Source organism: Syngnathus acus, chromosome 11, assembly GCF_901709675.1.
Source record: "Syngnathus acus chromosome 11, fSynAcu1.2, whole genome shotgun sequence".
Lineage (NCBI taxonomy): Eukaryota > Metazoa > Chordata > Actinopteri > Syngnathiformes > Syngnathidae > Syngnathus > Syngnathus acus.
The window spans coordinates 2,134,264-2,148,706 of NC_051096.1; the positions used below are offsets into that span (position 1 = coordinate 2,134,264).

General features: G+C 45.7%; 3 protein-coding genes across 3 annotated transcripts in view; 2 read left to right on the plus strand and 1 right to left on the minus strand.

Annotated features, from left to right (window-relative positions):
- The window catches only part of LOC119130207 (fibrinogen C domain-containing protein 1-like), a 559,732-nt gene that overhangs the window by 76,564 nt on the left and 468,725 nt on the right, over nt 1-14,443 (minus strand). The window lies entirely within an intron of this gene.
- On the plus strand, nt 119-2,289 carry LOC119130298 (glycosylated lysosomal membrane protein). Its single transcript, XM_037264095.1, is given in 8 exon segments — nt 119-240; nt 451-615; nt 689-787; nt 887-1,042; nt 1,226-1,444; nt 1,595-1,747; nt 1,750-1,862; nt 2,032-2,289. Coding segments are annotated over 8 exon segments (1,164 nt in total). The 5' UTR covers nt 119-150; the 3' UTR covers nt 2,201-2,289.
- Nucleotides 2,492-11,953, plus strand: LOC119130283 (oocyte zinc finger protein XlCOF6.1-like). Its single transcript, XM_037264075.1, has 2 exons — nt 2,492-2,839; nt 10,793-11,953. Exons 1-2 carry the CDS (start codon nt 2,716-2,718, stop codon nt 11,920-11,922), a joined length of 1,254 nt encoding a protein of 417 aa, XP_037119970.1. The 5' UTR covers nt 2,492-2,715; the 3' UTR covers nt 11,923-11,953.

Sequence of the window (14,443 nt, forward strand, 5' to 3'; positions counted from 1 at the left end):
ACTGCAGCTTTTCCCCACACATTTAAACGTTTCTTGGGACGTCACACGATCACAGGCTGCTAACGCAGCTCCCGTGACGTCTCCCGGGGGCGTGGCTTATGAACTCAGCTGACCCATTCTGATCTCACGTGACAAGTCACCACAACAAAGATGGCGGCCACTCGGCAAATGTGGGCCGCTTTGGTCTTTAAGATCTTTTCGATGGTTTGTTCGTCGGGGGCGGCTTCGTACACCAGAAATGTAAGAAGTCTTTTAAAACCGCGTCAACATTTTGTCTTGAATGAATCGAAAAAACATTTTCTACTTGTACGACGTTTAAATTGTTGTTTGAGCGAGTCGAAAAAATATTTTCTACTTGGACCACGTCAACATTTGTTTCGTATTAAGACAAACTTGCCCAGTGGTTTGTAATTAAATGATATTAAACTTCGCCGGTGATGACATCACCAGCTGTCCGTGGAGTTGAACCCGGGCTCGTTGGCCCCACCCCCTGGTGGCGACCTTCTGCACGTGAGAGCGGTGGGAGACAACGACACGCTGCATTTTCTGTTCTGCAGCCATGGGACGCCCGCGCTTCTTCTGGTCCACACCAACGTCACTTTCTCTAATGTCTCGGTACGACCCGATCCTCACACGTGAAGTCATCACGACTCAGTTTGGAGGCACTCCCAACTTGTTCACTTTTCAGGTTGACTGGCCAAGATTCTTGAGCCGCAACGGCAGCGGCAGCCTGCGGGTGGAGCCGGCGAGTAGCATCCTTTCCAGGACGGGGCTCATCTTCAGCAGGGTCAGTGCTCCACGTGTGTGTATATGTATATATATGTGTGTATTTAAAAAAAAAAAAACACTTTTAAGTTCTGATAGAATGCTCATTAACGTGTTTCAGCTGTTGGAATATAACGACGTCAACAACACGGCGGAAGTGCCCCTTGACCTTTTCCCACCTTACCAGCTACGTAATGTCACATGGTCGGCGATGGAGCTGTCGGGGGCGGCGGCTCGACTGTGCGGCGCTGTGGCTCAAGGATCCATTTGTCTGCACGTACGTCGTGCATACACAAATCTCCACGTGGCGATTAGGGAGTCGGGAAGGAGCGGATGGTCACGAGCATAGTCCGACGTTTGCTCGCTTTCGATTTACTGACTGCTACCGAGTGATTTTGACCGGATGAACCATCAAATGCAACACCGATGATGCCAACAAAGTATGTGTTTTGATGGGTAGCTGACAGTGTTTGAGCAAGAGGGGCGTGATGAGATCTGGCCCCGCCTCCTCCACACGGCCAACACCTCCCAGGTGGCCGTGCAGCTTGACGGCTTGTCGCCAAGGTCGGAGAGGTCACGCTTCTTCTTGGAGCTGCAGGCAGTGGGTGGAGTATCCCCGCTCAACGCTGTCGAGGTTCATCGCTCCATCAACGACGAGTTCACGCCTTCCGTCTTCAAGGTACGAGAGAAAAGTCAAGACTCGAGGAACAGAATTACCGCGCCTCCCATAGCCTCTTCTTCAGCCAACGACGTAGCGGCTGAGCTACTCCCGGAACCAATCTCAGCCATCCCGTCGGATTTGTGTTGTGTCCACGGTCTACCCTCTCAGGTGTCGGAGTGGACGTCGGGAGACGAGGGGAGCTCGGCCGACGAGCGCGGCTTCGTCCTGTGGAAGCAGGTCGCGTACCGACGTTCCCCGCCAGCGCTGGAGGACGCGTCGCCGTGCCGTCACTCGAATCCACGGCGGCAGAGCGGCCAGGCCTTGACGGAGGCCTGGCCCTGGCCTTTTTCACAGCTGAGGACAGCGTCTTCGGACTGAACATCAGCTTCGGTGTGGCAGGCGAACCTTTCTACGACGCCACCAAGTTCCTCAGCTGGTTGGTTCTGCCCCAGCAACTTTTCTCATTTCTTTTCTAACAATTCAATACTGACTGACTTTAATTTTGCGTCTTAGTCACCCTACTCCCAAAATGGCGACGTTGAAATTTTGAGCAAGCTTTTCAGTCTGAAGAGACTGAATGAATCCATTTTGTTGTTGTTGGGCAGGACGGCCGCGGTCGGTGTCGGCCTCCCCCCCGCCGACACCTTCTCCCCGCTTGTGGTGGCCATCATGGCAGTCGGGCTCGGCGCACCGCTCGTCATGCTCCTGATGGGCGGAGTCTACATGTGCCTGCGCAAGAGATCGGCGGTGACCGGCTACGAGCCAATCAACTGACGGGTGGCCGATTCAATGTCAGAGACTCTTAAAGCCACTTGATTTGGCATATTTTATTGTTTTTATAATTTCCTCTTCCCCTGGCTTTTTTTTTGTAAATACAAATAAAATGATCATGTTGATCCTCACAAAACAAAGGCCCTTCCATCAAAATTAGTTCACAAACATTCGGGGGGTGGGGGCTGGGGAGAAAGAGAGAGAGAGAGAGAAAGACTTATGACTGTTCTATTTTATTGTGTGAGTGTTTGCTATTTCTTGCAGCCAGTCGGAAAAGTAAACGAGACGTTTCGTTCCGCGTTTTTATTGAGAATTTGAACAGTTTTGCAGTCAGACAAGTTCCATGTCGCTTGTGACGAATCTGCAGTCACAAAACACAAGATTGCGCAACTCATTTACCCAAACGGGCGCAACTGGAGACGGTGAGCAAGGTATTATGGGAGCTAGTTGAACTGTAAAACAGGTGTTGTGCTTGATTTGGTTCACCTGTTGAGAAGTGTTAGAATTCCGGAGTGAAAATGTGTGCAAGGACCACAGCAAGCTACGCAAAGGAACTTTGTGCAACTAAAGAGGAAAAGGACCGTCGTCGTCTCCGACTGGAAGCTCTTTGGCGGCAGCCTCGTGTTGTGTTACGCAGAGCAGGTTGGTAAAAGTAGGGGGACCGGATTTGGGTTGCTGAAAGTGAGAACGCCTCATGTTTACGAGGACGCTGGGGGGTGCTGAGAGATTTAAAAAAAAAATCATTTTTAATGCCTCCGTAAAGGTGCATTTTTGTTTCGGCATTGTCTCCACTCGCTGGCACACGTGTGTGTGTGTGTGTGTGTGTGTGTGCGTATGTATGTGTGTGTATATATATATATATATATATATATATATATATATATATATATATATATATATATATATATATATATATATATATATATATATATATATATATATATATATATATATAAGATAAGATAGTCCTTTATTATTCCCTCAATGGGGAAACTCCTGTGTAAGCAGCAGTACACTTAACATACACGCACACACGCATGCAGGGAAGGGGGTAAAAGATTTTAAAAAGTAAAGATATATATAATTTAAAAAAATATGGACAGTATGTACACAATACACTTTTACACAGTACACAATATACAGTGGAGATAAGAAATTATTAGATAAAAAAATAGTGCAAGGGAAGGAAAAAACTGCAAAAGCAGGTAGAAAGAGTATGAGGTAGACATATTGCACATATGACTTCACACACGGTTATTGCACGTTATTATTGCACGTAATTATTGTCCGTTAGCGGAGAGATTTTTTTAAAATCTTTTTTAATGCCTCCGTAAAGGTGCATTTTTGTTTCGATTGATTGATTTGGTTTCCAAGGGTGTTTTTATTCCTCTTCAACTTCTCTCCCATACAGAGCCGCCTTTTTCACATTTCCGCATGTCACGTTCCTCTTTTCATTTACCTAACAGTCCTAACTGATCGCGGTGGTGCCTTTATGGGCAGTCGGAGAAATCAACGCCAATAAAAAAGATACATCCAGCCTAGTTAAGAAATCACCAGAAAGATCACCATGACAATTGTGATTAATAAATAATTATTATATTTATTGAGTTTTTTTTAAAATCTTTTTTAATGCCTCCGTAAAGGTGCATTTTTGTTTCGGCATTGTCTCCACTCGCTGGCACACGTGTGTGTGTGCGTGTGTATGTGTACGATTCGATATTGATCGATTGATTGATTTGGTTTCCAAGGGTGTTTTTATTCCTCTTCAACTTCTCTCCCATACAGAGCCGCCTTTTTCACATTTCCGCATGTCACGTTCCTCTTTTCATTTTAACCTAACAGTCCTAACTGATCGCGGTGGTGCCTTTATGGGCAGTCGGAGAAATCAACGCCAACAAAAAAATACATCCAGCCTAGTTAAGAAATCACCAGAAAGATCACCATGACAATTGTGATTAATAAATAAATAATTATTATATATATATATATATAAGATAAGATAGTCCTTTATTATTCCCTCATTGGGGAAACTCCTGTGTAAGCAGCAGTACACTTAACATACACGCACCCACGCATGCAGGGAAGGGGGTAAAAGATTTAAAAAAGTAAAGATATATATATATAATTAAAAAAATATGGACAGTATGTACACAATACACTTTTACACAGTACACAATATACAGTGGAGATAAGAAATTATTAGATAAAAAAATAGTGCAAGGGAAGGAAAAAACTGTGCAAAAGCAGGTGGAAAGAGTATGAGGTAGACAGATATTGCACATATGACACACGGTTATTGCACGTTATTATTGCACGTAATTATTGTCCGTTAGCTGAGAGATTTTTTTAAAATCTTTTTTAATGCCTCCGTAAAGGTGCATTTTTGTTTCGGCATTGTCTCCATTCGCTGGCACACGTGTGTGTGTGTGTGTGCGTGTGTATGTATGTATGTGTGTGTGTGTATATATATATATATATATATATATATATATATATATATATATATATATACACGATTCGATATTGATCGATTGATTGATTTGGTTTCCAAGGGTGTTTTTATTCCTCTTCAACTTCTCTCCCATACAGAGCCGCCTTTTTCACATTTCCGCATGTCACTTCACTCTTTTCATTTTAACCTAATAGTCCTAACTGATCGCGGTGGTGCCTTTATGGGCAGTCGGAGAAATCAACGCCAACAAAAAAAATACATCCAGCCTAGTTAAGAAATCACCAGAAATATCACCATGACAATTGTGATTAATAAATAAATAATTATTATATATATATATAAGATAAGATAGTCATTTATTATTCCCTCAATGGGGAAACTCCTGTGTAAGCAGCAGTACACTTAACATACACGCACACACGCATGCAGGGAAGGGGGTAAAAGATTTAAAAAAGTAAAGATATATATAATTAAAAAAAATATGGACAGTATGTACACAATACACTTTTACACAGTACACAATATACAGTGGAGATAAGAAATTATTAGATAAAAAAATAGTGCAAGGGAAGGAAAAAACTGTGCAAAAGCAGGTAGAAAGAGTATGAGGTAGACAGATATTGCACATATGACACACGGTTATTGCACGTTATTATTGCACGTAATTATTGTCCGTTAGCTACAGTGATTTAGCCTGGTTGTATAGTCTGATGGCAGCAGGGAGGAAGGACCTGCGATGCCTCTCGGTGGTGCATCGTGGGTGACGAAGCCGGTCACTGATGGAGCTCTCCAGGGCTCTGACAGTCTCATGAAGGGGGTGGGAGACCTTGTCCATGATGGAGGACAGCTTAGCCACCATCCTCCTCTCCCCACCAGCTCCACCCGGTCCAGACTGCAGCCGAGGACAGAGCTGGCTTTCTTCACCACCTTGTCCAGCCTCTTCCTCTCCGCTGCAGTGATGCCGCTGCTCCAGCAGACCACCCCATAAAAAATGGCGGATGCCACCACAGAGTCGTAGAAGGTCCTCAGGAGGCCGTCCCTCACTCCGAAGGACCTCAGTCTGCGCAGCAGGTGGAGTCTGCTCTGGCCCTTCTTGTATAGGGCCTGAGTGTTACCAGTCCAGTCCAGTTTATTGTTCAGGTGAACACCCAGGTACTTGTAAGAGTCCACAATCTCTACGTCCGTTCCCTGGATGTTCACCGGCGAGGGGGGGTCTTTGCGCCGGCGGATGTCCACCACCAGCTCCTTTGTTTTTCCAGAGTTAATCTGGAGGCGGTTCCGCTGGCACCAGTCCACGAATCTGTGATTCAGTCCTCGGTACTCCGTCTCGTCTCCGTCGTTAATGAGACCGACGATGGCGGAGTCGTCCGAGAACCTCTGGAGGTGGCAGGTCGATGTGTGGTGGGTGAAGTCAGCTGTGTAGATGGTGAAGAGGAGGGGGGCCAGGACGGTCCCCTGTGGAGCTCCTGTGCTGCAGACCACCGTGTCAGACACACGGCCTCCTGTCCTCACAAACTGTGGTCTGCTTGTGAGGAAGTCCAGGACCCATGATGTCAGCTGCTGGCAGGCTCCAGCATGATGCAGTTTGTTCCCCAGCAGTTCTGGCTGGATGGTGTTGAAGGCACTGGAGAAATCATAAAACATGATCCTCACAGTGCTTCCAGCCCGCTCCAGGTGAGCCAGGGACCTCTGCATGAGGAAGATGACGCCGTCCTCAACCCCGATGCTCGGCCGGTAGGCGAACTGCCGGCGGAGGAGCTCACCAGGGGGCGCAGGTGGTGGAGGACCAGCCTCTCCAGGGTCTTCGCCAGGTGGGATGTCAGGGCCGCCGGTAGTGGTTGAAGTCACTGGGGCGAGATGACTTGGGCACCGGTACCACGCAGGACGTCTTCCACAGCTGTGGTACCCTGTGCAGCCTCAGGCTCATGTTGAATATGTGCTCCACGATCCTGCACAGTTGCCCGGAGCAGGATCTGAGCAGCCTGGAGGTGATGCCATCTGGACCCGTCGCCTTCTTCACCTTGAGCCTGGCCAGTCCTCTCTCCACCTGGGCTGTGGAGAGCACCATGCTGGGTGGGAGGGTGGTGGGTGGGGTGGGTTGCAGGGGGGATGGTTGGTGGGTTCGGTGGAGTTGAGAATGGGCTGGGGGGTCTTGGAGGGGGTGTAGCAGGGGGCGGGGTTGAGGTGAGAGTCCTCGGAGCAGAAGAGGCTCCAGTCGGGGGAAGTTGCAGCAGGGCTGGATGGGTGGGGGGAGGAGTGGATGGTTGTTCAAACCGGTTGAAGAACCGGTTCAGGTCATTCACCCACTCCTGATCCCTGTCCAGCGCAGGTCTGGAGTTGCTACGTCCTGAGATGGTGTTCAGGCTCCTCCAGACCCCGCTGACATCGTCCCGCTGCAGTTGGTCTTCCATCCTCCTCCTGTAGTTGCTCTTCCCCTCCCTGATCTTCTTCCTCAAGTCCCTCTGCACCGTTTTCAGCAGGTCCCTGTCTCCCGATTTAAAGACCCTCCTTTTGTCCCTGAGCAGGTCTTTGATCTCAGGGGTGATCCAAGGTTTGCTGTTTGCAAAAACTCTGACTGTTTTGGTGGGTATGGTGGAGTCTACACAAAAGTTAATGTAGTCTGTGACACAGCTGGTGAGACCGTCGATGTCGTCCCCGTAGTCCTCACAGAACACGTCCCACACCGTGGTCTCAAAACAGTCCTGAAGAGTCTCCAGAGATTCTTCAGACCAGATCTGTCTGGTGTGGGTGACTGCTGGTTGCCTGTGCACCAGAGGCTGATACACGGGGAGAAGGTGGATCAGATCGTGATCAGATCTTCCAAGGGGGGGGAGGGGGGATGATGTATATGCCTCCTTAAGGTTGGCATAAAAAAGGTCGTATTTTATTTCCTCTGGTACTGCAGGTGACATATTGGCTGAAAGTTGGAAGTGTGGATGAAGGAGAGGCATGATTGAAGTCCCCGGTAATAAGAAGGAGGGCATGTGGATGCTGTGTTTGCAGCCTGCTTACACTGCTGTGCAGGACATCGCGGGCTGCGTCGGCATTAGCATTAGGGGGGACATACGCAGTTATCGCGATAACGTGCGAGAGTTCCCGCGGCAGGTAGTGTGGCCTCAAGCTAACGGCTAGCAGCTCAATGTCCGCGCTGCAGAGTTGCTCTTTGATAGTGATGTGCCCAAGGTTGCACCATCTATCGTTCACAAACACAGCAAGCCCCCCTCCTTTCCTCTTACCGCTCTCTCGTGTCCTGTCTGCCCTTATCAGGTTGAATCCGTCCAGAGCGACGGCAGAGTCCGCTGTTTGCTCCGTTAGCCAGGTCTCCGTGAACAGCAGCATGCTACATTCCCTGTATTCCCGTTGGTGCCGTGCTAGCGCCGTTAGCTCATCCATCTTATTGCAAATGGACCTCACATTCCCGGTGATGATGGTGGGGAGTGTGGGCTTGAAGCGGCGTTTCTTTTTCTGGCACGTAACACCCGAGCATTGTCCTCTTTTCCTCCTCTTCAGCTCGGGGGAAACATTGGGCTTGTAGCCTGTTAGCCCTCTGTAGCCAAGGGAAGCTAACAGCTGACCACGGGTGTAAACAATGGAGCGTTTACTGCCTGCTTCGGTGAATACTGGAGTGATGAACCAGGTGAAAAATAGGAAAAATAAAAGGGCCAGCCTCACTGTTTTTGCAAACATGTTTCTGCCCGGTAAAAAAAAGAAAACACAGTACTGAGAAAAAGAAAAAAAAGAGTAAAAAAGAACATATAAAACGAGACAATATACAGACGAGTCGACAGAGCTGCTGCAAACGTGTCGCCACTACCGCGGCGCCAACAAACAAACAAAAAAAGTTATTATTATAATAATAAATAATTGTGATAAATAACTGGAATATCACTCAAATATTGGTGATCCCGTTGAGAGTCTCACATATTTCTTCGCTATCGAGTTTGCTACTGCATGCGCAGTGATACTGACCGGCAGAATAACATCCGGTTGTTCCCAAAGATGATCTTTTTTCTGAAATAATTTTACGTTTACGGACTTAAGTAACCCGGCCGGGTCATACCAAAGACTATAAAAATGGGACCCATTGCCTCCCTGCTTGGCACTCAGCATTAAGGGTTGGAATTGGGGGGTTAGATCACCGAATGATTCCCGAGCGCGGCGCCGCTGCTGCTCACTGCTCCCCTCTCCCCCAGGGGATGGATCAAAATCACACGGGGATGGGTCAAATGCAGAGGACAAATTTCACCACACCCAGATGCGTGTGACGATCATTGGGACTTCTAAAAAAAAAAAAAAAAAAAAAAAAAAGTCAAAATTTGCGTCCGTATTATACATGGGTACAGGCTTTTTTTCCAGCATCGACATGCCATTTTTAGGGTGCGTATTATACATGGGGGCGCATTATACATGGAAAAAACACGGTATTGGCAAAAAAGTAACCGGCACTGTGGCTCATAGAGGCATACAGGCAAACTAGCAAAAGGGTATTGTGTGAAGGGTGTGTGTGGTTTGTGGGGTATGTGTGTGGTTCTGCAACAGACAGAAATACAGCACGTTAACGCTCAACTTCTGACGTCACACAACACTCGTAGACGGCACACATTACATAACTAACTGCGTGTAACAGGCCATGCAGCCCCCCCAATAGGGGCATGCGGCTCCCCAATGGGGACATGTGGCCCCCAGACCCTTAGCTACTTTTCAGTGTTTTTTCACATTTGCCATTCTCATCCCTGCCTCCTCCTCATGGATCTGAAGTGCAGGCGTGGCTTCTGAAAGAGAGAGAGTAGGTGATAACGACAATGGGGATGTGAACAGGGGGGTTGTTGGGGGAGGTGTGGATGTTGATTGTGATGCAGGAGGTCCTGTTGTGTGGGTGGACTGTTCAAACTTGCAGTAAAACCTATTTAGCTGGTTTGCAAGCCTTGTCTTCACCACAGAAGGTTCTTGAAGCCCGTGATGCTCTGCAGGCCTTTCCACACTGTTGAGGGACCAGGATTGGCAGAGAGGTGTCTCTCCAGGCTCTCCCCATAGCTCCTCTTGGCTTTCCTGATCTCTCGGTTCAGTGTGTTCCTGGCCTGCCTGAACAGGTCACGGTCCCCACTTCTGTAGGCCTTCCCTTTGACTTTGCGCAGCATCCTGAGGTTTGGTATAAACTCGGGTTGGTAAGAGTCACCGATATGCATCAGAAAATCGATACGACCTGTAAGATGCAGTTGCATCGATTCGCAAACGTCTGCATCGGTAAAAACGCACAAAAACTCAAGATGCATCGTATCAAAATAATTTGCATCGTTAAAAATCGATTAATATCTTTAATTATAACTTTTTAGAAACGGGTCTCTGGGTTTCAGTCACTCCTACGACTCAAGTCTCGGCTCAGGTCTCGCGCGAACAGACGGGTCAAAACTGGTCTTCTTCGAATTGTACAAAGGCGGCAAGTCAGACAGATAGCGGGTTAGCATGGAGGAAAACAAGACAGAGATTATACATTCGATGGTGGGCTTTAAGTCTGCAGCGTGGAAACATTTCGGGTTGTACAAACGAGATGGAAAGCTGGATAAGACAACGGCCATATGTAAACTCTGCCGTGCAGCTAGCGGTGCAGGCAATATTAGTTTTTACCCTACAGCGGTAGTCACATTGAATGCAGCTAAACGTAAACGATTGTCTGTGTATGTTCTTCTGTGGGTTTTTAGCTTGTTTTTTTTAATCTTTTTATTCTATTTATTCTATTTATTTTTTATCGCATGCGCGGATCGGTTGGCACTTTTTAAATTTCGTTGTACATGTGACAATGACAAATAAAGATCTATTCTATTCTATTCTATTCTTAAGTAGGAGTCAAAATTTGGGTGCGTATTATACATGGGTACAGGCTTTTTTCCAGCATCGACATGCCATTTCTAGGGTGCGTATTATACATGGGGGCGCGTTATACATGGAAAAAAACGGTAATTTGAAATAACCATTAAAATGCTTCTGACTGGGCCACCAATCTAAAATGTGCAAGGATGGACCCTGTGGCAAGTCTTTCTGCAAATAAATGAGGACTTAAAAAATAATTTTTTGTAAATTTGCTCATGTCAAGCAGTCATCTAAATCATTTGGTTCATCTGTTAACTTATGTTTTGTGTTTGCAGACAACGGTCAAGATTTTGGTCCTGAACAGCAGGAGCCAGAGCGCCGTGACTTTAAAGAGGAAGTGGAGGACAAAGAGGTCCCACACTTTAATGAACAAAAGGACCAGATGTGTTTTTTCATCAAAAAAGAGGAGGAGGAGCCAGAGCAATTTTGCATAAAAGAGGAGGAAGATCTCCACTCCAGGAAAGAGAAGATAGAAAAGGATTTCTGCAAAATGCCATCGACTCTTGTCCCTTTGAAGAGCAGAGGTGAGGGTCATTGTGAGGCGAGCAGAGAGGCGGAGCCTCCAAGCAGCAGCTCAGGTCAACACATAACAGAAGATGATGGACGCTCCTGTGGAGGATCACAAGCTGACGACGGCCTCTTAGCTCCAATCTCAGACGGTGATGTCATGTCGTCACATTCTCCTGGCTCTGAAGATGATGAGTCAAACGGTGATATTTCATATCACGCTGAAAACAAACGGTGGAAATGTTCTTACTGTTGGAAAATGTTTGCTTTCAAGAGGAGTTTGAAACAACACATGAGAACCCACACTGTTGAGAAACCTTTTTCCTGCTCAGATTGTGGCCAAAGATTCTCTCATAAGGCAAACTTAAAAAGATACATGACAACCCACACTGGAGAGAAACCTTTTTCCTGCTCAGATTGTGATCAAAGATTCTCTCAGAAGACAAACTTAAAAAGACACATAAGAACCCACACTGGTGAGAAACCACTTTCCTGTTCAGATTGTGGCCAAAGATTCTCAAATAAGACACGCTTCAAATCACACATGAGAACCCACACTGGTGAGAAACCTTTTTCCTGCTCAGATTGTGGCCAAAGCTTCTCTCACAAGGCAAACGTAAAAGGACACATGAGAACCCACACTGGTGAGAAACCTTTTCCCTGCTCAGATTGCGGCCAAACATTCTCACGTAAAGGACACTTAAAATTACACACAAGAACCCACACTGGTGAGACACCCTTTTCCTGCTCAGATTGTGGTAAAAGATTCTCTCGCAAGGCAAACGTAAAACGACACATGAGAACCCACACTGGTGAGAAACCTTTTTCCTGCTCAGAATGTGGCCAAAGATTCTCATATAAGGGATACTTAAAAACACACGAGAACCCACACTGGTGAGAAACCTTTTTCCTGCTTAGTTTGTGGCCAAAGATTCTCAAGAAATGGACATTTAAAATGTCACACAAGAACCCACACTGGTGAGAAACCTTTTTCCTGCTCAGATTGTGGCAAAAGCTTCTCACATAAGGAACACTTAAAAATACACACAAGAACCCACACTGGTGAGAATCCATTTTCCTGCTCAGAATGTGGCCAAAGATTCTCATATAAGGGACACTTAAAAACACACATGAGAACCCACACTGGTGAGAAACCATTTTCCTGCTTAGTTTGTGGCCAAAGATTCTCAAGCAATGGACATTTAAAACGTCACACAAGAACCCACACTGGTGAGACACCCTTTTCCTGCTCAGATTGTGGTCAAAGATTCTCTCACAAGGAAAACGTAAAAACACACATAAGAACCCACACTGGGGAGAAACCCTTTTCCTGCTCAGATTGTGGTCAAAGATTCTCTCAGAAGACAAACTTAAAAAGACACATAAGAACCCACACTGGTGAGAAACCATTTTCCTGCCCAAAGCTTCTCACATAATGAATTAGATATCATGTTTCTTACAGAGACCTGGCTTGATCTAGATCAGTGGTCCCCAACCTTTTTTGCGCCACGGACCGGTTACATGTCAGAAATATTTTCGCGGACCGGCATTTATATAAATAAATAATACATTTATATAAATAATACATTTATAATAAATATATAAATACGATGAAATAAAATGATACGACTGACATAAAAACAAGTACAAATGACAAAAATAAAAGTCACCATTACGTTGAATTAGTGGGAGCACTGAGTTTGTTTCTCAGAAACGAGCCGGTCCCATCTAGACGTAATCAGAGACAATGACACCCGAAGTGATTAAGGTTTGTCTTTTATTGGAGGATGCTTGGTCTCCATGTGTTGAAGCAGTTTTGAATGCTTCATTGCCTGGTTAGTTAGCCTGTCGCCACATATTAGCTTTGCGGGCTCGACTGGGGAAACATGTCACGTGACCGGGACGAGTGTCTTGACCTGAATTAATTGATCGTCGATAAAAATTGTTTTTTTTCTGTGCGGCTTGGCGGCCCGGTACCAAGTGACCCACGGACCGGTACCGGTCCGCGGCCCGGTGGTTGGGGACCACTGATCTAGATAACAGAGAATATATCCTTAATGAATCAACTCCACCTAATTTCAACTGCATTGACGCCCCCAGAATCGGAAAGAGAGGGGGAGGCGTTGCCCTAATCTATTCTGATTTGTTTCAATGTAAACGGACGTCATTTGGAGATTGTCTTTCGTTTGAGTATCTTGCAGTTGTAATGAAGTCTTCTCCCCCTGTCCTACTTATGGTTGTATACAGACCCCCAGGTTATGCTAATAACTTCTTCGTCGAATTCTCTGAACTCCTCGCTATAATCTCCTTGGAACATGACTGTATATCAATAGAGGCTTTGCAGTCACGTGGTTTTATCACGTGATTTTGTGTTATGCCGCCATCTTGGCGGTCAACTCGTCAGCTCGTTCCTACGTGTTTGTATGGATTGTCTGATTTCTGCGCTACGTTTTCACCGATTTCTTCCGAATTATGGCTGATTTGCTATCCAACGAAGTTAGGCATTTGGATGAAGACTCCAAGAAACGTTACAGAGAGAAGTTGAACCTTGTTGGCACAACGGATCCGTACCTTTTACCGAGAAGCATGCTAAAATCGCCCGAGCATTTTGGAACAGCCGACCTGCCTGAACGCTCATATCCAGATATTTATAATTACCTCGTCGATTTGTTTTGTAATGGCATTTCATAACTTGACATATTAAAAAACTGAATAGAGTGAAATCATTCAGATACTGTACCTGTCTGTTCAAGTTGCTACCATTTTTATTTTTTGTTTATTTTTGCATGATGCCACATCTGATTGGCTTGAAAACTTAACCAATAAAAATTTTAACCTTGTGCCAATGGCTTGAAAACTTTACCAATGTAGATTTTACCTTGTGCCAAATGAAGTAACAAAAACCCTCTTGTTAAAAAATGCTACATTAAAAAAAAATTGTTTCACAAGGTTCATAATTATTTTTTGGGAAATTTCCTAATGCATTCACTCGAGAATTAATTGTTCAATTCCAATATGAAGTTCAATATTTACATTGATAACGTTTTCAAGCCAATCAGATGAAGCATCATGAAAAAATAAACACAAAATAAAAACGGGGGGGGGTGAACTGAAGAAATCATCCCATTCCCTGCCTTGCTGCTCTTGCTGCCTTTCTAAAAATGCACCCAGCATTTTCAACAATCATATTTGTATCATCCCATATTGTATTATTTCACATTTTGTGAAACAAATCAGGGGTGAATAGTTTGTTTACATACCTGATATGAAGTCCTCATTGCATATCCTTGTGTAAATCGTAGGTTTCCATCGTTCACGACGAATATCCGCGATCCATTTATCACGTTTTTTCATGTTCGCCGGAAATCTATAGAAGCTTTGAAGATTTGGTTTATCGCCTCGTCTATTGCTACATCCAA